Source organism: Ambystoma mexicanum, chromosome 12 (assembly GCF_040938575.1).
Source record: "Ambystoma mexicanum isolate Mex_15411 chromosome 12, UKY_AmexF1_1, whole genome shotgun sequence".
Classification (NCBI taxonomy): domain Eukaryota; kingdom Metazoa; phylum Chordata; class Amphibia; order Caudata; family Ambystomatidae; genus Ambystoma; species Ambystoma mexicanum.
The window spans coordinates 621,502,812-621,524,571 of NC_090936.1; the positions used below are offsets into that span (position 1 = coordinate 621,502,812).

At 49.3% G+C, this 21,760-nt stretch overlaps 1 protein-coding gene across 3 annotated transcripts in view; it reads left to right on the forward strand.

The window, feature by feature from the left end:
• Positions 1–21,760, forward strand: part of LOC138513920 (uncharacterized) — a 290,696-nt gene that overhangs the window by 209,962 nt on the left and 58,974 nt on the right. The window contains exon 4 of one of the 3 annotated variants that reach the window (XM_069629071.1): positions 14,272–14,827. The exons of the other annotated variants lie outside the window; for them this stretch is intronic. Within the exon in view, the coding sequence (XP_069485172.1) occupies positions 14,272–14,291 (20 nt within the window). The 3' untranslated portion in view covers positions 14,292–14,827. Of the gene's footprint in view, positions 1–14,271; positions 14,828–21,760 lie in introns of those variants that run through there. 3 annotated transcript variants of the gene reach the window in all.

Sequence of the window (21,760 nt, forward strand, 5' to 3'; positions counted from 1 at the left end):
AACATTGTGGACACCCGTGATAAAAACACCTGTTAAACTCATAGGCCAGCTGCACCCCATTTAAAGAAGCATAGCCGTCTAGAAAATAGGGGCTGATCTTTTCTCTCCTCCCCGCAGGGCATGCTGTATAGGTGTCTTTATCTGCTCCGACATATACATTAGCCACTGGATGGAGGGTGTGAAAAATCGTTTTTGGTGTCCGTGGTACATGTCTGGGGATATGAGTGCTATTGTTTCAGACTTTAGAAACAGTGGATTGTATATATGCATGCACATGCTAGCCAGGGAGATACATGTAAAGGGATCTACATAGGTAACAAAATGTATCTTCATCTCAGGGTTTTCAGGATCATCCATAGTATGCACCTTACGGGTCATGTCTATGAAGCCGTCTCAAAAACTGTTGCAGGCTGTTATTAAAATATAGAAGACTATGTTTTGTAAGTTGCACAAAAAAACATGCTATGATGAACAATGGGGGAATTTTATTGAGCTTTATGGGTGAATTTTGATTAATTTGATATTTATTAGGATTCTATCTAGTCTAAGAAATATGTTGTGGGGGGTGGGTGTTTGTGTTTTGTTCTATGTGGTCTTTTGTGGTCGTGAATGTGGGGTCGTTAATTACAATTATTTTGTGTACTATGTTGAATTGTATTGGGGTTAATAGATTTTAATAGACGTGATTATTTTTCTTTGTTTCTTATATGATGCGCTTTGTGGTTTGTTAGTGACTTAGTTGTTATTATTTTGTATGTACTATGTTTCTTTATGGCTGAAAATGAAAATAAAGATTAAAAAAAAATATTGACATCTTCACAACAATAGGTTTTTAGCTCTCTTAAAATCAAAAACCTGTGTTTGGGCCTCCGTATACCATTTAAGAAATGCCTCCTTGTCATCAGACATCATGTATTCTGACCCATAACACTCCATAGCGGGGATGGCTCCCCCATAATTCTGATTCTGGACCGTATTAAAGAAATGTGGGAAATATCCTTTGGACCCCGGGAAACCAAAAGCCTTAGACAGTTTGCTTAATTTCATGGGTAGAAAATTCAAACTGTCGATAAAGCGGATGTTAAGGTCTGACACAGCAAGGAGCTTCAGCTTTGCACCCTGAGGTATCAGTTTGACGTTGACTCTCTCTTTAATCAGTTGCTGTATTATGAAGAAGCCATCGTAGCCCTGGCTGTTGTGAGCCAAAAAGCTATACCCCCTGGAATTGTTTAGTCAGAAATGTGGTAATGAAGCGGCTGACACAGTCATTTCCCTCGAATGACCAGCTGGCCTCATGAGTGAGATCCATAGCATAGATCTAGTTGGAGATGTGTATGCCTGTCTCTTGCATACACTCCATATCAAAGATTATGTAATTCTCGGTTTTGGCTGTTTCTTTTGGGTGTGTCCTATAACACTGGTGTTCATCCAAGGAGACCACTTCTACATCACAGCAGGGGCCTATCCGACCCTTACAATCATGATTGGACTTCATAAAACAGCCGCAGGAACTGCAGGCCGTTTTAAGATGACATACGACTGTACCTTGAGATGCTTTTTCAGTGTGTTGTTGAAGACAGTCTTTGGACCGGGCAAATGTTTTACACCGGGAACATTTAAAATCTGATTCACTGGTTACCACGCAACCGTCTCTCTGACACATGTTGCAGTGTAGGTGGCACCTGTGAGCCGCCTTATTGCTGTATATGTGACAGCAATGAGGGCATAAATTCCGAGCCCCTAAGAAACTCTGAAGGTTTAAGATTCCATAATAGTGCTGATCATGGTGTAAAACATACATAGTGTTCTTATTCAAGTTTTCACCTGCTGGGAAGTATTTCCAAAGCCTGTCCTCATTATACAGGATTTTGATAGGTACACCAAAGTGATCCTCAAATAAACACAATTCATTAAAGCCAACCATAACATCAGGGGGTATACCCAATACTCTGTGAACCTCCATAGAGCTTGCCTGAATGTATCCGTCCGTAACCGTTCTAGACTCTAACAGCCATACATATGTTCAAGTCCCCGTAATTAAAATCCAAGAGCCATTGTTTCTTCTTTGACACCACCATGCTATAAAGGTTTTTCTTCTGGGGTCTGTACACCCCTCCCTCTCTACACCGGACAACCACTGTCACGTGTCTCAATGGCTCAGTTACGACCAGTTCCGCCTTACTTTGTCGCAGTTTTCCAATGTTTTCTAGAAACTGCAAAACATAAAAGGTCTGCCGAAATGACCGCCTGGTGAAAAGAGGCCTGTTTAAAACCGTGCTGTCTAGACGTATCTGGACAAAATCGTTAGGCCAAACCTTTTCAAGAATCTGAGAGATGAGCCTTTCAACAGCATCTGTGATCATTAAGAGAACTTATCCGGTTTATCTTAACCTATCCAGATTTATAAAGCGGAACACCTCATAGTGTTCAATGCTTTGAAACTTTGGTAGATCTCGCTGGTATGTGCCCATACTCTGCAAGAAAACCGTGTCAGTTTCATCCTGACGTGGTGTGTTTTGGGGTTGCGCCTCTAAATTTTTAAGGGCGTGCTGCATGATTATTATTTTAGCTTTTCTCAGGCGTTTGAGAAACATTTTCCGCTGCCTGCGTGTTTGAAACCATTTTAAATGGTGTGCCCGTAAAGCTTTTAAAGCGGTCCCTCGTTTTTTAACAGGGTTTAAGGGGGTATTTGTGTTTTCCAACACTAGATGCGGTGTCTCGGGCGCTGCATTTAAGTAGGTCTCGGCTGTACCCATCCCAGGGTCCACCCCTGATCTTAAAGGCTCAGGGGGTTCTGGAAAATCAAGCCTGTGATGTATATGCTTTTGTAGCCCCCATTTCTTTTCAAGTTTATTTTTAAGAGCTGGGGACCTGTTCTTCTTCATAATTTTTTTAGCTGTGGTGTTTACCCTGTTTTTAGAATCCCTAGTGAAAAGGACGTTTTTGGCCTTAGACACGCGTTTACGCATATCGTCTAGATCTTTTCTACCGAACCGATGTCTCAGGTTCCAGGCCTGGTGTCATAATATAGAGTTGTCATGCGGTCCTGATAAGTGTTTTTCCTTTCTCGGTTTTTTTAAACCTGAGGGCCGAAATAACTGTTTTACAACGCTACCCCTTTTAGAAGCACAAATATTTACAAAACCGTTGGCTGTATTGAGATTCACAGGTGTTGGAGTATTTAAGGGTTGTATATTAGACTGTGTACAATAAACGACTGTTGTACGTCGTTTGTTTATACCGTTGGGGCCCCTGCAGGACAGATCAAGGGGTTTCGGGGAATATCCTGGTCCACGGATGACAGATGCATATACAAAGTCGTGAGACTCTATTTTTATGGGAGAATCTGAAATTATTATAATAGGATCCTCCTCTAGGACGACCCTGGTGCTAGGTTGAACCCCCACACGTTCTAGGTCTTCAGAATTACTAATAGATATCTCAGTGTTGGGGACCGTAGTTGAGTATGCATGGCGGGTTATCTCTCCACAGCGGGGGGTCCACAGTATCTGATTACCAGAGCCTATGTGGGTGGGGATTGTTGGAGAGTACAAAGGAGGGGGTGTGATCTCACCCCAATCGGCGGACCCCTGTAGCGGACTATCAGAGACTGTGCGGTTGGGGATGGTTGGGGAGTACAAAGGAGGGGGTGTGATCTCACCACAGCTGGGTGTCCACAGACGCGGGCTAACTGCACCTCTGTCTAAAAGGTTTTCGAAGCCCACTACCAGGAGCCCCGGGCCCGGTGTAATCACACCCCTGATCTGTGTCTCCTGGGGAGGTCTAGCATTCAGAGCTGCTACAGGTATGGGTGATTCATTAGTCTGGGGTATATGGTTGTTGGGAACAATAACACATTGTGGGTTAATGGTAACTACAACGTTTGCAAACCCTTGAGACACCTGCCCCCTGTTAAGCGATAAGCGCCTCTTTTTATTTAAAAGGAACTTTACTGCCCCATCTAACACAGAGTTATGAATATTGGCATTGTACATTGCACAATGGCTGTGTAGTCGGCTGACCTGCAGTTGATGGGGTTCGAGCTGTCGGGGTCACTGAGGACGGTTGCACTATAACTTCTTCCTCAGCAGAAACTCACGCCCCTAAAATAAAAGAAGAAAACAGTTTTAGTTTTATATTAAAGACCGAACAATACTTTACAATAGATTGTTCGGGTAAACCTCAAGGTTTTCGAGCCCCCCCCCCCATTAAAATATTAAAGAACCTGGTTGGTAAAATATTAGTCCCGAGCAGCATTCTAGAATAACATGAACGGTCCGTTATGGGTTTTACAAAGACACACTGAAATATTAAGGATCCCTGCTGTGGACAAAAAAAAAAGAAAAGAGGGGTTCTCAGTGATGATTTATGCATACTTACATTCTGTACCCCAGGCAGGGTGCTTCCTTTTTAATGAAGGGTTCGCCGCAGGCGTTGGGTATCTGGCGTGGGGCCTGGGGGTGGCATCAGATGTTGATGGTCCAGCGGCCTGAGGAACTGACGGGGGCAGTGACGGCGCTGGTCTTAGATTTGGTGCATCTGCAATAAAAATCAAAGAAAACATTTACCACCAGGTTCTACATCAGAGTCGCATGGCAGACATATGCTTCAAATACATAATCATATTTTAAACTAAAGACTTAATTTGTGGAAAGCATCAGGGATCCTATAAAATCATACATGCTTTACAGCGCCCCCCTTTAATGAACATATCTAAAGTGACAGCAACAATTACCTGCTATAATGCCCGATGCCTCTTGCCCATATGGAGATGTGGCGCCCTCAGATCCTGCATAAGGCTTGTCATCATTGTAGGTGTGGTCATGGATCACCGCTAGAAAATAAAAGAAACATCATATGTTATTATAAAAACATAACTAGAAATCATAATCTAATTACACCTATTAAATATGAATAGCCATTATCGATACCTGATGTTAATGCTCAATAATAAAAGAGATATTTATAACCAGTATTACATTATTAAAGATTAGCAGCTTATATTAATGCCAGAAAATTACATTTTGTATATTATTGTCAGTTAATAGTAGCCGCTCTTAAGTATTAAAAAGTACACACCCGAAGTATCTATCGTAGGAATTCCATATTCGTCCAAGAGGTTGATAAGTGCTTTGGAATTTATACACACATCCTCCAAGGTGGCATCCCATGCAGCATATTCATCTGCTAGAAAAAATAAATAAATAAGCCTCTGACCTCCCATACTGCAAATGCCCAAACCCTGGGGCTTCAGACACATGCGCGCACAAGAAACACAACACCCCCATGCTTGGGACCCTTATTAACTTAGGACCCCTTGGGTGTCAACTCGCTGGCGTATTGGTCTATGGGCCTACTAGTTTTTGACCAGTGTTGCTGAATAACCATTCTTTTAAAATGTACAATGTGTATCACACTTTATTAATAATAACCCCTTTGGTGCTATTCAAACAGTGTCACAAAAGGCATAAAAATACCATATACATTTGGGGGCCAGTTTGATGAGTTACTCCACTATGAGACTATTCATTTTGACCAGTGCTGCTGAATAAATATTCTTTAAACTGTACAAGTTGCATCACATTTTATCAGAACCAACCTCATTTGGTACTATTCAAACAGTGTTACAAAAGAAAAATGAATGGGCATTTACATCAGGGGAACCCTTGGGGGCCAGTTTGCTGAGCTACTTAGCTATGAGTCTTATAGTTATCCATCACTGCATTTCATTTTTATTTTATTTTTTAAATTGGCCTCCTTGGGTGTTAATCAAACAGTGGCACAAAGAAAATGAATTACCATTTTTCAAGATGGGGGTCACTTTTTTTTTTCGTTGGCGCCTGAGACAATCTTATGCCCCAAGCATACTCCAGGCATGTCCGGGTTCTGGGGCTTGCAGGGGTGCACAGTGTTGCTAGATAAACATGTTTTAAACTGCAGAAGTAACCCTCTGATAATTGCAGCTGCAGGCTACTTCTGTATTTAAAATTTTTTTTTAACAATATTGGTTGCTGAGGGTGCCTCTTATTTGTGGGACTGGCCTACTCATCATGGTGAGGCATTCCCATGTTCTGACTCTGTTTTTTTATTTTTTTTAATGACAGCGGAGCTGCAAAATTCCCAGCTCCCCTGTCACCGGAGCACACGTGGCACACGGGTATCCCCTTGGAACGGGGGGAGGGGGGGTTAGGGAGGCCTTCCCTGGGGCTCCACACGGAAGGCCTGCATTGGTTTTTTTTATTTAATGGCCCAGGCAGGGATGGGCAGATGCTCCCCCTGCAGGGCCCATCACTCTGATCAAAGGCAGAACAACCCGAAACCAGAGGGACAGGCCTTGTCTATTTAATTGCTAGGCCTGACCCTCTGACTTCGGGCTGCGCAGCCATTGCATCCGGGGAGCTGTTAATAGCCATGCTGATGAGCTCGCAGGCTGGAGTCTTTAATGTACTAATGTCTCCAGCCTGTGAGCTCATCAGCATGATCATTAACAGCGCCTCTTCCGCTATGTCTATAATATGCATTTAAAAGCCCTGAGGGGGCTATGGTTTACAAAAGCGGATCGAATTTTCTGAAATTAAGGCCCGCTTTTGTAATACGTGACGCCCGCCTGGCTTTTAAATACATACTACAGTCAGAACTTCTCCCACGCTGACTGTAATATGCATTTAAAAGCCAGGCGGGTGCTATGGTTTACAAAAGCGGATCGAATTTTCTGAAATTACGGCACGCTTTTGTAATCAACGACGCCCGCCTGGCTTTTAAATACATATTACAGTCAGAGCGTCTCCCGCGCTAACTGTAATATGCATTTAAAAGCCAGGCGGGTGCTATGGATTACAAAAGCGAGTCGCACTTTCTGAAAGTGCAGCCCTCTTTTGTAATCCATAGCACTCGCCTTGCCTATAACTGGAGGCTGCTGCTGCACTCGGGACACACGCACGGCAACCCCAAACCCCCATCAGCTTTTTAACAAAAAAAGACCAAAAGGGTCTTTGACGCACACTGGGCAATAAGAGTGCTTAACAGCATAAGAATTGGAAACAAAAAAAAGAGCTGGGAAGCCTTTAAACAGACCACGGTTTCCCCGCTTTATTTTATTCTTCTAATTCTTATGCTGTAAAGGGCTCTGAGAGATACATCAGGATCCATTTAAAAATATCTACAGGACACTTTAAAAAAATTATTTTAAAGTACATGGCAACAAAGCAGCCGTATTTCAAGGAGCTACACATAAAACAACATGGGCAACCCTTGAACTGCAACAGCCTGGCAATTTTCGTTTTTAAATAAGAAAGTAAAACTGCAAGGCTGTTGCATTTCAAAGATTAAACATAAAACATACTTTAAACATAGAGTACCCCAGACCCCTTTTTCCCCCCAGACCATGACAAACAAACATAGGGGCCTATACATCTGTATATATTTTTAAACACAGAGGCATGTCAATAATTAAATATAAAAATAATACCTGGACCAGGGATAAATCCTAGCACATCCCCTAGTGAAAGGGCTGGATAGATTTCCTGTAAATAATTAATAAAAACAATTGGCATAGCTTGTTTTACTTAAGTCTACCCTATGCTACATTTATGCATACAAATATACAAGCCCCTTACTTGTGAGTTGGTCTGGCTAGGCATTTTCTCTGTCAGCATCAGGACAGCTTCACACAAATTCACCGCAAATGGAAGAGAGCTTTTCTAAACATCACCCAGAAATTATAGACTTAAAACTGGCAGGCTTTTGCAAACAGCTGCGAATTAACCCAGAAGCTCAACGCCTTTGGCCATTCAAGAAATTGCACCACCCAGTGTTCTGTGACTAGAGCTGCCTGACTTGGCAGCCTGCAATTCAAGCTGATGCATCACACCTGTCTCTGGGGGCTGAGCCACCCCTCCAGCACTTCCCCTCCACCCCCATCTTGCAAAGGGGCTGCTAGGGGAGGAGGGGAAGTGCTGGAGGGGGGCTCAGCCCCCAGGGACAGGTGTGATGCATCAGCTGAGCTCAGGGCTACGTACTCCCCCCCCCCCCCCCCGCCCCAACATGTGGAGGGGGTGTTGGGGGAGGAGGGGAAGTGCTGATGGTGGCTCAACCCCAGAGAGTCAGCTGTGATGCTTCAGCTGAGCTCAGTGCTATGTAATTCCTCTCTGGGTCTCTTCCTGTTGAATTCCAGCTACCACGTGGCTGGGCCCAACAGCTGCTTTTGAGCTCCTTGTATATAGAAGGTTGTCAGGGGTGTGGGGTGAACATGGCTTGCGCAGGCCATTGTGCATGCCATTTTTCAGCCTGAGTGCCTTGGAAAGGACAGAGACCTCCACCGCTGCCCCAGGACCCACAACCTGCCCCTTGCAGAGACCCTGGGGCCTTGCTTCACAAGCCTGGTGGACTGAAACCTATCACCCCAAGATTGCTTATGAATATTATTTTTCATAAAGTACATTGATTTTCTCCCCATCATAATTGATTGGAAAATTATGAATATTAATATTTTAAATAAGCATATTAATTATAAAAAATATGATTATTACAAATAATCATATTAATTTTCAATTTGTATACATATTTATATATATATTTGTAAAAATTGGTTGCAGTTAAAAAAATAAACAATTCCCATCTAATTCTCCCCGCCTTATTATAAGTGTAGACACACGGACACACTATACTAAATACCCTCTTTAGCACAACCGCCCCTGGTCAACACCCAAAGTCTCAATCTTATGTATGCCTTGCCGCACCTGCCGTTCACGCTGATGCTGTTTAATCAGAATTTCCCCCAGGGATTGGCCCAAAACCCTGCTGTATTATACACCCGACACGCTCCACCCCCTAAAGATGGCAGCCGCTCAGACATCAGCTCCACACTTCCGGTTCTTTGTGGGGGCATCCAAAGGAAGCCCCTTTGGGGACCCTGGGGACTCCCAGCCTTGGGGGATGGGCCTTCCTGCTAACCCTATGATGTCACATCCGGTGGGACACCCCCGCTAAGGAACAAGTTCCTGTTAAACGGACCTACATCACTTCCGGGGTGAGATTTGCCCAGGAGGAACTTCCGGGGGAAACCCTAGGGGGCCACACCCCGGATATGACATCAAGGGGACTGGATATCCCGCCCTAAAAGGGGCGTGGAAACCTGCCAAGGCTAGTTTGATGAGGAAAGGTATCATGCTTTACTACTCACCTGCAAGGGAATAAAACAAAAGAGCAAACATCAAAAGTGGAACGGACAGCAATACAAGACGACAAACTTTACAATTCAACAAAAACAGACGAGGAAAGACAAAGGCAAACAGGAACACTTACCTGAAGTATAGTGGCTTAGTCACAGCTGGACAGGACTACCACGTGCAAGGGACCAGTGAAGGAACTCGGTCCAGATCATACAAGCGCCTCTGCCAGAAGAAGCAGGACTGAGTGCTCGCCAAAGCTAATCAGCAGGAGCAGTCCCGAGCAGCATCACCTATTACCACCAGTCACCACATAAGCGCAGAAGGCGAAGTCGGACCCGAGCGACCTCACCCCTGAGAGGCTGCAACCGTGCCCCAACGCCTCCGCAGAGACCAAGTGAGCTTAACAGTAGTGGTAAAATATCCTGTATCTTTTAATACTGGGTGTTTTACCACTCCACACAATTCCGTCACCCAAGCCGGATCCAGAACACCTAATACATGCAGAAACAGTGGATTACCCGATTCAGAATAAACCAGATGCCCTGACACAACGCATGCGATAAATACCACCCAATCTGATACAGCCAAAAATAACACATAAAACACCTACAAAAAGGACTTGCACCACAAAATAGACAGAAATTAGTGCCAGGCACTGTGAAATGAAACCGAGGTGAATCCAGTTGATCCCCCCTGCCAGGACATAAGAAGGCTACCTAAATTGCACATAAGACAGAGCCCCATGTAGCCTGGTGGAGCCCTGCCACTGTATCTGGTGGACCTGAACCTACTGGTTGAGGGCAAGAGAAATAATGGACTCGGGAGACAGAGGGCCCTGTAAGTAAGGAGGAAAACACACAGGACACTCATACCCAGGGTCAGCCTGTGCCCCTGCGGCCTAACAAAGCCATACGTTTTGAGATTATATCAACTGGACGGATGCACTGTCATCTGAATACGCCAGCTCCTTGACCATATGCACTGGCATACCACTCCTTTTTAAGTTGGCAGTTGCACTACAGTGTGACCTGGCAAGCCAACATTTTAATTCATACTCATACCGGTGTTAACAGCTATCCTACAGCATATGGCAGCAATGAAAAGGCCTGCACACAAACCCAGAGGTGAAACATTCTATCAAAGGATGTTTTTATTACATTGCACAATTCCTGAACACCATTGGTGTCCTGCACTCTGTACATGTGCTACTAGTGTTTTTCAAAACCCTAAACAACAGCACGTCTTGACTGCACAGATTACATGCGATGTGGACATTAAAATCACCCACTACTTGGCCAGGTTCCCATCGTCCATGCATGACATCGTGGTAATACACAACAGTACCCTGCCTGCGTCCTGGGCCACACACAGGGGTTAACAGATATGGCTTCTAGGTTGGTGGAACATGGAGCATTTCCAGGTGAGGGGGCTGTTAAGAGGGAGTGCCTGGAAGAGGAGGGTTAAGAGGGAGTGCTTCGGATAGGGGTGTTAAGAGGGAGTCCCAGAGAGGGTAGGGCTTAAGAGGGAGTGCCTGGGGAAGAGGGGGTTGAGCAAGAGTGCCTATGTGGAGGGAGGGTGAGAGGGAGTGCCTGGGAGGGGTTTAAGGAGGGGGGTTAAGAGGGAGTGCATGGGAGAAGGGCATCAAGAGGGAATCCCAGGGAGAGGGGGTGTTAAGAGGGAGTTCCTATGAGGGGGGTTAAGTGGGAGTCGCTGGGATTGGGCTAAGAGGGAGTGCCTGGGAGGTGTAAAAAAACAGAGGGTGTTTCACAACCTAATCCCTGGGGATCCTGAACTCAGGTGGCCAGGGAAGGCCCATTGCTTTTGGATCCTGACCCTGGGGTTGGACAGGCGATTGAGGATCACCTGGTTGGGGGGTCCTCAGGGAGTGGGGGAGAGACACCTTATGGTGAGACATGGTATCCACCTTTTCCTAACTGCTATCAAACTCCTATCCCTACCTATTTTCTGGGACACTACAACTCCCATGATCCTTACCCTCTCTATGCTGACAAAGCTACTGAGCCGAAGAATAGGAGGAATGAGGCTATGAAGATTACCCCTAGCACTTTGCAATGGCCCTGTGCCATTAAGGAGGCCAGGCAGGGTCAGGCACTAAGTTTCAATCGCATACCTGCCATACATTAGCTATCCATGTGAGGATAAAAGATGGAGTACATAGGCACACTTGGAGCGAGGCTGGGTACGAGAAGGAACAGCTCTTCCTGAACTGCTGCAACTAGGCTGCAGAGATCAGAAGGCCAAGGGGCTGTTCGAATGCTCAGAGGAGCGAAAGAAAGCCATGCAAACTAACCGTATTTCCAAGAGGCCATAAGGGTTCACAAAGTGATGCCAAGAGTATGAAGAGAGCCTTTCTTTGAAGTATTCCAAGGTTGCCGGTTCACCTCCTGGGTGAATGACAGTTGGGGAAGAGCAGAGGAGTTGTTGGTAAAGACCTTGATAGCTGCATTCAAGGCAAAGAAGACAGAACAAAGATAACCCAACTGGTGAGTTACTGAATGAAACAAAAGTACGGTTTGTGTTGCAAGCGAGTGAGACTGTATCAAGCGAAGGTTACGCGAATGATGATAATCAGTGAAGAAGGATTCAATTGTCAATCGGGACGACACTGCCAACTATCGCCCGATTGCCCTTCTCGATACGATCGGAAAGATCTTCGCAACTTTTTTACAAAGAAAACTGACCAAATGGGCTTCTGATGCCGGGATTGTGGACCCCCGTCAAACGGGTTTTACGCAAGGAGTTGGAACAGAATTAAATCTAACCCTATTAAATATATTAAAACTAGAAGCCCTACAAAAATCAAAAAATCTATTCCTTTTGTTGACTTACGGCAAGCATTCGATAGTATTAATCGGAACTTGCTGTGGGACAAACTTTGGAAATGGTCCTGCCCAGCAGAATTACTCGATCCTATAATGGCTTTACATGAGAACACAAGAATTAGTGTTCGCATCAACGCACAAGGAGATCTTACAAATGAAATAAAAACTGAAAAAGGTGTAAAGCAAGGATGCCCTTTGGCAGCTACGCTGTTTAAATTATTCATGGCAGACTTACCTATATCAATGCAGGAAACAAAATGCTTTCCCCCGAAAATAAACGGGCAACAGATCAGCTGGGCCATCTATGCTGATGATTTGGTTCTGATTGATTCAACTCCAATTGGAATGCAAAGACTACTAAATTCGCTTCAATTGTATCTTCAAAAAAACGATCTTGAGGTGAATGTAGCGAAAACAAAAATCATGGTATTCGGCCCTCAGCAAGGACAAAGAAATAAAAACTTTAAATGGATAATTGATGGTGAACAAATTGAAATTATTTCCACCATACGATATTTAGGAGTCCTATTTAATAAATCCATTCGTGAATGGGACTGGGCTCAACAACTAATTGGTCGTATGCGAATGCTGTCTCTCCAAGGATCAAAGTTACATGCCGAATATGGGAAATTTTCGCTAATTCCAGTCTTGACCTTCTATTTACAAAAAGTGGTGCCGACGATAACTTTTGGGAGTGAAGCTGCTTGGAATTTGAATCAAGACATTTGGCCACGATTGGAAGGAATTTTTTGGCGGAAAATACTAAAACTACCGTCAAATATTTCTGTATCAGCTATCCGCTATGAGCTATCGATAGAATCCTTGTATGGAATAGTTTTGTGGAGATCGGTAGCATTATTGAGGAAAATGTACCTATCTACATCTTCCCTTCCATATCACATCTTGGCTCCAACCAAAGAATTCCCTCACGATGGTCTGATCAAGAGCTGGGCTGACAAAGTCAGAGCGATTCTGCTTCAAGCTGATATTAAGTTAGAAATGCTTTTAAAGCTACCACAAATAGCTAATGAAAAACTAAGATTGTGGAATTGGATTCAAGATGAAAACAAACGAAATTGCCTTGCTTCCTCCTTATATAATGGACCAGTGACCCATGGAATCGATTAAACATCAAAATATCTAAAATTATTTCCTTCACGATATCATCGCGATCAGTTTTTAAGACTAAAACTAAATCTCTATAAAACAAAGGAGATGCTATGGCTGAAACGTGATAAGGAAACTGATTCCAATATATGTAGATTTTGTCAGACACACATTGAATCCTCCAAACACCTGATGATTGAATGTACGGAATTAAAAGACACAAGATCTCTCTTCCTAAATAAATTCATCCCGTTAACCGGAAATATGGAAGAGTGGTGGTTGACATTGTTATCTGGAAATAACACCAATTTAATTTGTGCTGCAATTAACTACATGGATAAGATTCTAACAATGGCCTAATATGTAATAGCTAAGGACTTGAGCTGCACAAAGACTGAGGCTTTTTGTTCTGTTGAAATTGATATCGTTCTAGATAAATTTAAGAATGGATGTGGTGAAATGTTTTTGCTAATGATAAACGCGATTGATGCAAATTGTAATAAAAGTTTAGTTAAACTATATGTTACAATTAAAAAAAAAAAAAAAAAATTGTTAAAAGCAACGTGAGTTATTACAAAGTAACAGAGTGGTCCTGCAGAGATGAATCGCTTTATCGAAAGGCTGTGTGAAATGTGTTTGAACTGTAGCGCGAGGCTAAAGAAAGAAAGCTGTGAAATATTTTTAAAGCGTGTTGATAATAAAGAAATGGAAGATGTGAACCCAGCCAAGGGAAGCCTATGAAAGTTTGTGAAAGGAACTACAAATACTAGAAAGCTTTAGTATGTTGAGAAATCACGTGTGAACTGTCAATCATATTGAACGGGAATGGAAGGCGCGAGCCCAGCCGAGGGAAGCCTATGAAAGGAACTACAACTACCATAAAGCTGTAGTATGTTGAGAAATCACATGTGAACTGTGAATCATATTGAACGGGATGTTGAAGTGGTCATGCATAAGAGTATCTAAAAACTGTGCAGTTTCTAAAGTCTTTGACGGTAATGAGATAATGAAATGAAACATGTGGAAGGGAACCCTACAAAGTGAATATTGAGAACCAGAGTCCTGAAGTGAAAATTAAAGAAGGCTTGAGCCTGACTGAGGAAAGCCTAACTAGAAGTCTGTTACAAAGAAACTGATTTTTTTTTTTTTAGCCCAAACGAGGGAAACCTGAGTGAATTACAAAGTGAACTGTAAAGAGCAAATACAGGCACAAGCCCTAACGAGGGAAGCCGGAGTGAAATGTACCAAAGTGAAAGTGTCAACTAAGACCCGGACTTGGGTAAGGGAAGCCTGACGGGTCTATTTGAGAAAGTGTTGAACTGTATCTTTGATTCAAGGCAAAGAAGCCTAAAGAAACTGTTTTGAACTGAGAAATGTTTGAATGAACTGTTGAATCGTACCAGCAAGCCAAAGCGTGCCACATTGAGAGAACTGTGCCATCCGCCTATCCTTTTCTTAACTCTTGAGACCCCGTCCCATGAATGTGGGGAAGGGACTTGTCACCTGCTTATAAAAGCCATTCTGACTTCCTTTTGAAACACTATTTTCTTTTGAAGCATATTTCCATTTCCCATTTGTTATTTATAAGTGAGGGCAAGGTTAGGTTTATAACATAGGCAATGTATTTGACTAGACTGTCTTGGACTTGTTTTCTTTTGTTTAATGGTAGACACTACTCCCATTATAGAATTGGGGCCAGTTAGGAATTCTCCCAACCCTTTGACATAACAAAATAAAGGTTTTTAAAACGTGCATCGTTTTGTGTCTGTGTCTACTGTTGATACCATGCCTTCCTCACAGAGGGGAGAGGTTAATAGGGAAAGCTAGGGAGCGGGGTAGGTTAAGAGGGAGTGCCTTTGAGAGGTGGGTTAAGAGGGAGTGCCTGGAAGAGGGAGGGGTTAAGGAGTGCCCAGGAGAGCGGGGATTGGGAGGGAGTGCCAGAGAGAGAGGAGTTAGGCTGAAGTGCCTGGGAGAGAGGGGATTAGGAGGGAGTGCTTGAGAGAGGGGAGGTTGTGAAGGACTACCTGGGAGAATGGGGTTGAGTGGGAGGACCATGGGGCTGGTGGGCTTACGATGGAGTGCCGGGGGAAGGAAGGCTGAAGAGGCAACACATGACCTAAAATGAACTAGTATGCTCCCTAGCACATCCCACATTCAGAGATGGAACCCACCTTCTACCATTATGGATGTACACCAAAGTAAAACACAGCACTGACTCGCATCCTACAGCCATCTTAATAGGTGACACTGGTTGTCCTCTGCTGCCATGGCTCATGAGACCATTGCAAAACCGACAGACTCATGAGGGGCGATGTTACAGTGTTGCCCGCATTAGGGCACACATCAATGTTGAGAGGGCATTGGAATGTTGAACGCCTGGTTCTATTGTTTCCAATAAATAGGAGTAGCCCTCATGTATACCCCTCAAAAGGTTGGCTATATCATCATTGTGTATTACATGCTTCACAATCATCTTTGCATAAGGCACAATGTGCCCACACCCAACGACGACACAGTGCCTTTACAGAGTGGCAATGATTATGAGCATGGCACTCCAGTGCGTCCCCAGTGGGATGTGTGGAAAGGCCAAATCACAAGGCACAGTTGGTGAATGCATACTTCTGACTGTGGGTGTGATGAGCCCCTGAAACCACCTGGACATCATGGTAGTATATGGGTCTAGATTCACTCTCACCTGGGATAGCACAGAAGTGGTTATTGTAGGATTAGGTCAGACAGGTTATGGCATAGAAGACTAAGAGACCCAAGCGCTTGCACACAAGTTTGTCACATTTAGATGGCAGCAGGTGAGTGTATGGCGTGGGCATTTTGCCACAAGGACAATGATACACATTTAAATAGATATAGTCACTCTGCGCACAATGTTGTGAATTCCATGCATAATTGCATGTCATTAATTCAAACTAATATCGGCCTAACACGTGTTTTGAGCCATAGCTCTTCTTCTGAAGCTTAAGTGCTCTTCTATTCCAGGATATGTCAATAGGCGTTTTGCTGTTATGGTAATATTGTGAGATTCAGAGGCCGATTCATGGAATAATTAGTGCGGCGCAAGTGGGCAAAAACGTGCGAATCGCAGTGGAATAGCGAAAATCGCAGTGCAAGTGCGAAAATCGCACGAAAAGCAGCGCACATCGATTCATGGAAGGCAGTGCGCGAGAAAACCATCGGATGTGCGATAAAAAAGTGCGCGGCGCACGTTGGCGCACAGGCCATCTAACTGCGTGTGCCAGGTCACAGCGAAGATCGCACAGGCCACAGCGAAAATCGCGCATAGCGCGGCGCACGCAACAAAAGTAGGTGGAACACGGGGCGCAACACTCGGAATGGGGAACAACTTGGCAAAATGTGGGCGTCACGGGGGAAGTACAGGGTACAAGTGCGCGGAACGCCCACACGCTCGCCTACAACACGTATTCATGGAATAGAATAGGGCAAAAAAGCGCACGCTCAAACCAGCGCACAGGCACAAACACGACCGCCACAAGAAAGCAGGCGGTAGCGTCTCTGCACCTGGAAGAAATGTGCGCCAAAAGGTGCGCCAACAAATAGCACCTATATACAGCCATGATGAATGTCCTATACTGTGGCCCTCCAGGACAAATGACGTGCAAAGGGGTACCCACAAACACGGACACCCGCTGACAAAAAATAAGTGTGCGTGTATACCGGGGTGCGCGGGAAGTCTCACACGCGATTTGGCAGGGTACGTGGATTTCAGGGGTGCGCGGGAAGTTCCACACGCGATTTGGCTGGGTACGTGGATTCCAGGGGTGTGCGGGAAGTCCCACACGCGATTTGGCAGGGTACGTGGATTTCAGGGGTGCGCAGGAAGTTGCACACGCGATTTGGCAGGGTACGTGCGCGGGAATTTCCACACGCGATTTGTCTGGGTACTGGATCTCAGGGGTGCGCGGGAAGTCCCACACGCGATTTGGCAGGGTACGTGGATTTCAGGGGTGCGCAGGAAGTTGTCCACGCGATTTGGCCGGGTACGTGCGCGGGAATTTCCACACGCGATTTGGCTGGGTACGTGGATCTCAGGGGTGCGCGGGAAGTCTCACACGCAATTTGGAAGGGTACGTGGATTTCAGGGGTGCGCGGGAAGTTCCACATGCGATTTGGCCGGGTACGTGCGCGGGAATTTGCACACGCGACTTGGCTGGGTACGTGGATCTCAGGGGTACGCGGGAAGTCCCACACGCGATTTGGCCGGGTACGTGCACGGGAATTTCCACACGCGATTTGGCTGGGTACGTGTATTTCAGGGGTATTTCAGGGGTACGCGGGAAATTCTACACGCGATTTGGCTGTGTGCTCCCAGGTATTCCCTGTACACCCTCCACGGCCCCTGCAGGCAGCCGACACCACAGGGGACTACCCTGCACACCTGCTCATGTCTCCCACCACCCCCACCCCCCAGCAGTGCGGGGCACCCTCCACCAGGCCCCCACCCATGTCTCCCACCACCCCCACCCCCCAGCAGTGCAGGGGCAGCCTCCACCAGGCCCCCACCCATGTCTCCCACCACCCCCACCCCCCAGCAGTGCGGGGCACCCTCCACCAGGCCACCACCCCCACCTCCCAGCAGTGCAGGGGCAGCCTCCACCAGGCCCCCACCCATGTCTCCCACCACCCCCACCCCCCAGCAGAGCAGGGGCAGCCTCCACCAGGCCCCCACCCATGTCTCCCACCACCCCCACCCCCCAGCAGTGCGGGGGCAGCCTCCACCAGGCCCCCACCCATGTCTCCCACCACCCCCACCCCCCAGCAGTGCGGGGCACCCTCCACCAGGCCCCCACCCATGTCTCCCACCACCCCCACCCCCAGCAGTGTGGGGCACCCTCCACCAGGCCCCCACTCATGGCCCCTATCACCCCCACCCCCCAGCATCCAGGGGCACCCTCCACCAGGCCCCCACCCATGTCTCCCACCACCCAGCAGTGCAGGGGCAGCCTCCACCAGGCCCCCACTCATGTCTCCCACCACCCCCACCCCCCAGCAGTGTGGGGCACCCTCCACCAGGCTGCCACCCATGTCTCCCACCACCCCCACCCCCCAGCAGTGCAGGGGCAGCCTCCACCAGGCCCCCACTCATGTCTCCCACCACCCCCATCCCCCAGCAGTGCAGGGGCAGCACCACCAGGCCCCCACTCATGTCTCCCACCACCCCCATCCCCCAGCCACCATGGGCACCCTCCATCAGGCCTCCACTCATGTCTCCCACCCACCCCCACCCCCCAGCCACCATGGGCATCCCCCACCAGGCCCCCACTCATGTCTCCCACCACCCCCACCCCCCCAGCAGTGTGGGGCACCCTCCACCAGGCCCCCACTCATGGCCCCTATCACCCCCACCCCCAGCATCCAGGGGCAGCCTCCACCAGACCCCCACCCATGTCTCCCACCACCCCACCCCCCCAGCAGTGCAGGGGCAGCCTCCACCAGGCCCCCACCCATGTCTCCCACCACCCCCACCCCCCAGCAGTGCAGGGGCAGCCTCCACCAGGCCCCCACTCATGTCTCCCACCACCCCCACCCCCCAGCAGTGTGGGGCACCCTCCACCAGGCCCCCACTCATGTCTCCCACCACCCCCACCCCCCCAGCAGTGTGGGGCACCCTCCACCAGGCCCCCACCCATGTCTCCCACCACCCCCACCCCCCAGCAGTGTGGGGCACCCTCCACCAGGCCCCCACCCATGTCTCCCACCACCCCCACCCCCCAGCAATGCAGGGGCAGCCTCCACCAGGCCCCCACTCATGTCTCCCACCAACCTCATCCCCCAGCAGTGCAGGGGCAGCACCACCAGGCCCCCACTCATGTCTCCCACCACCCCCATCCCCCAGCCACCATGGGCACCCTCCACCAGGCCTCCACTCATGTCTCCCACCCACCCCCACCCCCCAGCCACCATGGGCATCCCCCACCAGGCCCCCACTCATGTCTCCCACCACCCCCACCCCCCCAGCAGTGTGGGGCACCCTCCACCAGGCCCCCACTCATGGCCCCTATCACCCCCACCCCCCAGCATCCAGGGGCACCCTCCACCAGGCCCCCACACATGTCTCCCACCACCCCCACCCCCCAGCAGTGCGGGGCACCCTCCACCAGGCCCCCACCCATGTCTCCCCCCACCCCCCAGCAGTGCAGGGGCAGCACCACCAGGCCCCCACTCATGTCTCCCACCACCCCCATCCCCCAGCCACCATGGGCACCCTCCACCAGGCCTCCACTCATGTCTCCCACCACCCCCATCCCCCAGCCACCATGGGCACCCTCCACCAGGCCTCCACTCATGTCTCCCACCACCCCCACCCCCCCAGCAGTGTGGGGCACCCTCCACCAGGCCCCCACTCATGGCCCCTATCACCCCCACCCCTCAGCATCCAGGGGCACCCTCCACCAGGCCCCCACCCATGTCTCCCACCACCCCCACCCCCCAGCAGTGCAGGGGCAGCCTCCACCAGGCCCCCACTCATGTCTCCCACCACCCCCACCCCCCAGCAGTGTGGGGCACCCTCCACCAGGCCCCCACCCATGTCTCCCACCACCCCCACACCCCAGCAGTGCAGGGGCAGCCTCCACCAGGCCCCCACTCATGTCTCCCACCACCCCCATCCCCCAGCCGTGCAGGGGCAGCACCACCAGGCCCCCACTCATGTCTCCCACCACCCCCATCCCCCAGCCACCATGGGCACCCTCCACCAGGCCTCCACTCATGTCTCCCACCCACCCCCAGCCACCATGGGCATCCCCCACCAGGCCCCCACTCATGTCTCCCACCACCCCCACCCCCCAGCAGTGTGGGGCACCCTCCACCAGGCCCCCACTCATGGCCCCTATCACCCCCACCCCCCAGCATCCAGGGGCACCCTCCACCAGGTCCCCACTCATGTCTCCCACCACCCCCACCCCCCCAGCAGTGCGGGGCACCCTCCACCAGGCCCCCACCCATGTCTCCCACCACCCCCACCCCCCAGCAGTGCAGGGGCAGCACCACCAGGCCCCCACTCATGGCCCCTATCACCCCCACCCCCCAGCATCCAGGGGCACCCTCCACCAGGGCCCCACCCATGTCTCCCACCACCCCCACCCCCCAGCAGTGCAGGGGCAGCCTCCACCAGGCCCCCACTCATGTCTCCCACCACCCCCACCCCCCAGCAGTGTGGGGCACCCTCCACCAGGCCCCCACTCATGTCTCCCACCACCCCACCCCCCCAGCAGTGTGGGGCACCCTCCACCAGGCCCCCACCCATGTCTCCCACCACCCCCACCCCCCAGCAGTGCAGGGGCAGCCTCCACCAGGCCCCCACTCATGTCTCCCACCACCCCCATCCCCCAGCAGTGCAGGGGCAGCACCACCAGGCCCCCACTCATGTCTCCCACCACCCCCATCCCCCAGCCACCATGGGCACCCTCCACCAGGCCTCCACTCATGTCTCCCACCCACCCCCCAGCCACCATGGGCATCCCCCACCAGGCCCCCACTCATGTCTCCCACCACCCCCACCCCCCCAGCAGTGCAGGGGCAGCACCACCAGGCCCCCACTCATGTCTCCCACCACCCCCATCCCCCAGCCACCATGGGCACCCTCCACCAGGCCTCCACTCATGTCTCCCACCCACCCCCACCCCCAGCCACCATGGGCATCCCCCACCAGGCCCCCACTCATGTCTCCCACCACCCCCACCCCCCCAGCAGTGTGGGGCACCCTCCACCAGGCCCCCACTCATGGCCCCTATCACCCCCACCCCCCAGCATCCAGGGGCACCCTCCACCAGGCCCCCACCCATGTCTCCCACCACCCCTACCCCCCAGCAGTGCAGGGGCAGCCTCCACCAGGCCCCCACTCATGTCTCCCACCACCCCCACCCCCCAGCAGTGCAGGGTCAGCCTCCACCAGGCCCCCACTCATGTCTCCCACCACCCCCATCCCCCAGCAGTGCAGGGGCAGCCTCCACCAGGCCCCCACTCATGTCTCCCACCACCCCCACCCCCCAGCAGTGCAGGGGCAGCCTCCACCAGGCCCCCACCCATGTCTCCCACCACCCCCATCCCCCAGCCACCATGGGCACCCTCCACCAGGCCTCCACTCATGTCTCCCACCCACCCCCACCCCCCAGCCACCATGGGCAGCCTCCACCAGCTCCTCACAATCCCCAATCATGTGCGATATGGTCAGCCTCCACAGCCAAAAAGCCCTACCAAGTAACCCATTCACCCACATGGAAATGGAAATTACATGTTACACCCCCAATGTTCATAAAGCTAATGAACCCATGTCCCTCACACACAATGGTTGCAATTGAATGGGAAAACACCCAACATGACATGCATGAAACCAATGAGATGATACCACACAGTGAAGTATGAAAACAAAATTGTATTAAAAAAAAAAGAATGCAAAAGAAATGAAACAAACTACAATGGGAATGAAAAAAAGATAAGCTGCATGTCCGTTTAAAAAAATAAAAACACCAAATCCTAATCCAAAAAATATGTTGTCCAAAGTCAAATGAAAAATAAAATCAATCCAATGAAGAACTATGTACAAAACATCCAAGGGTCCATGAGCCCAACTGAACAAAGGAAACCTACAAAAAACCCTAACTAAAA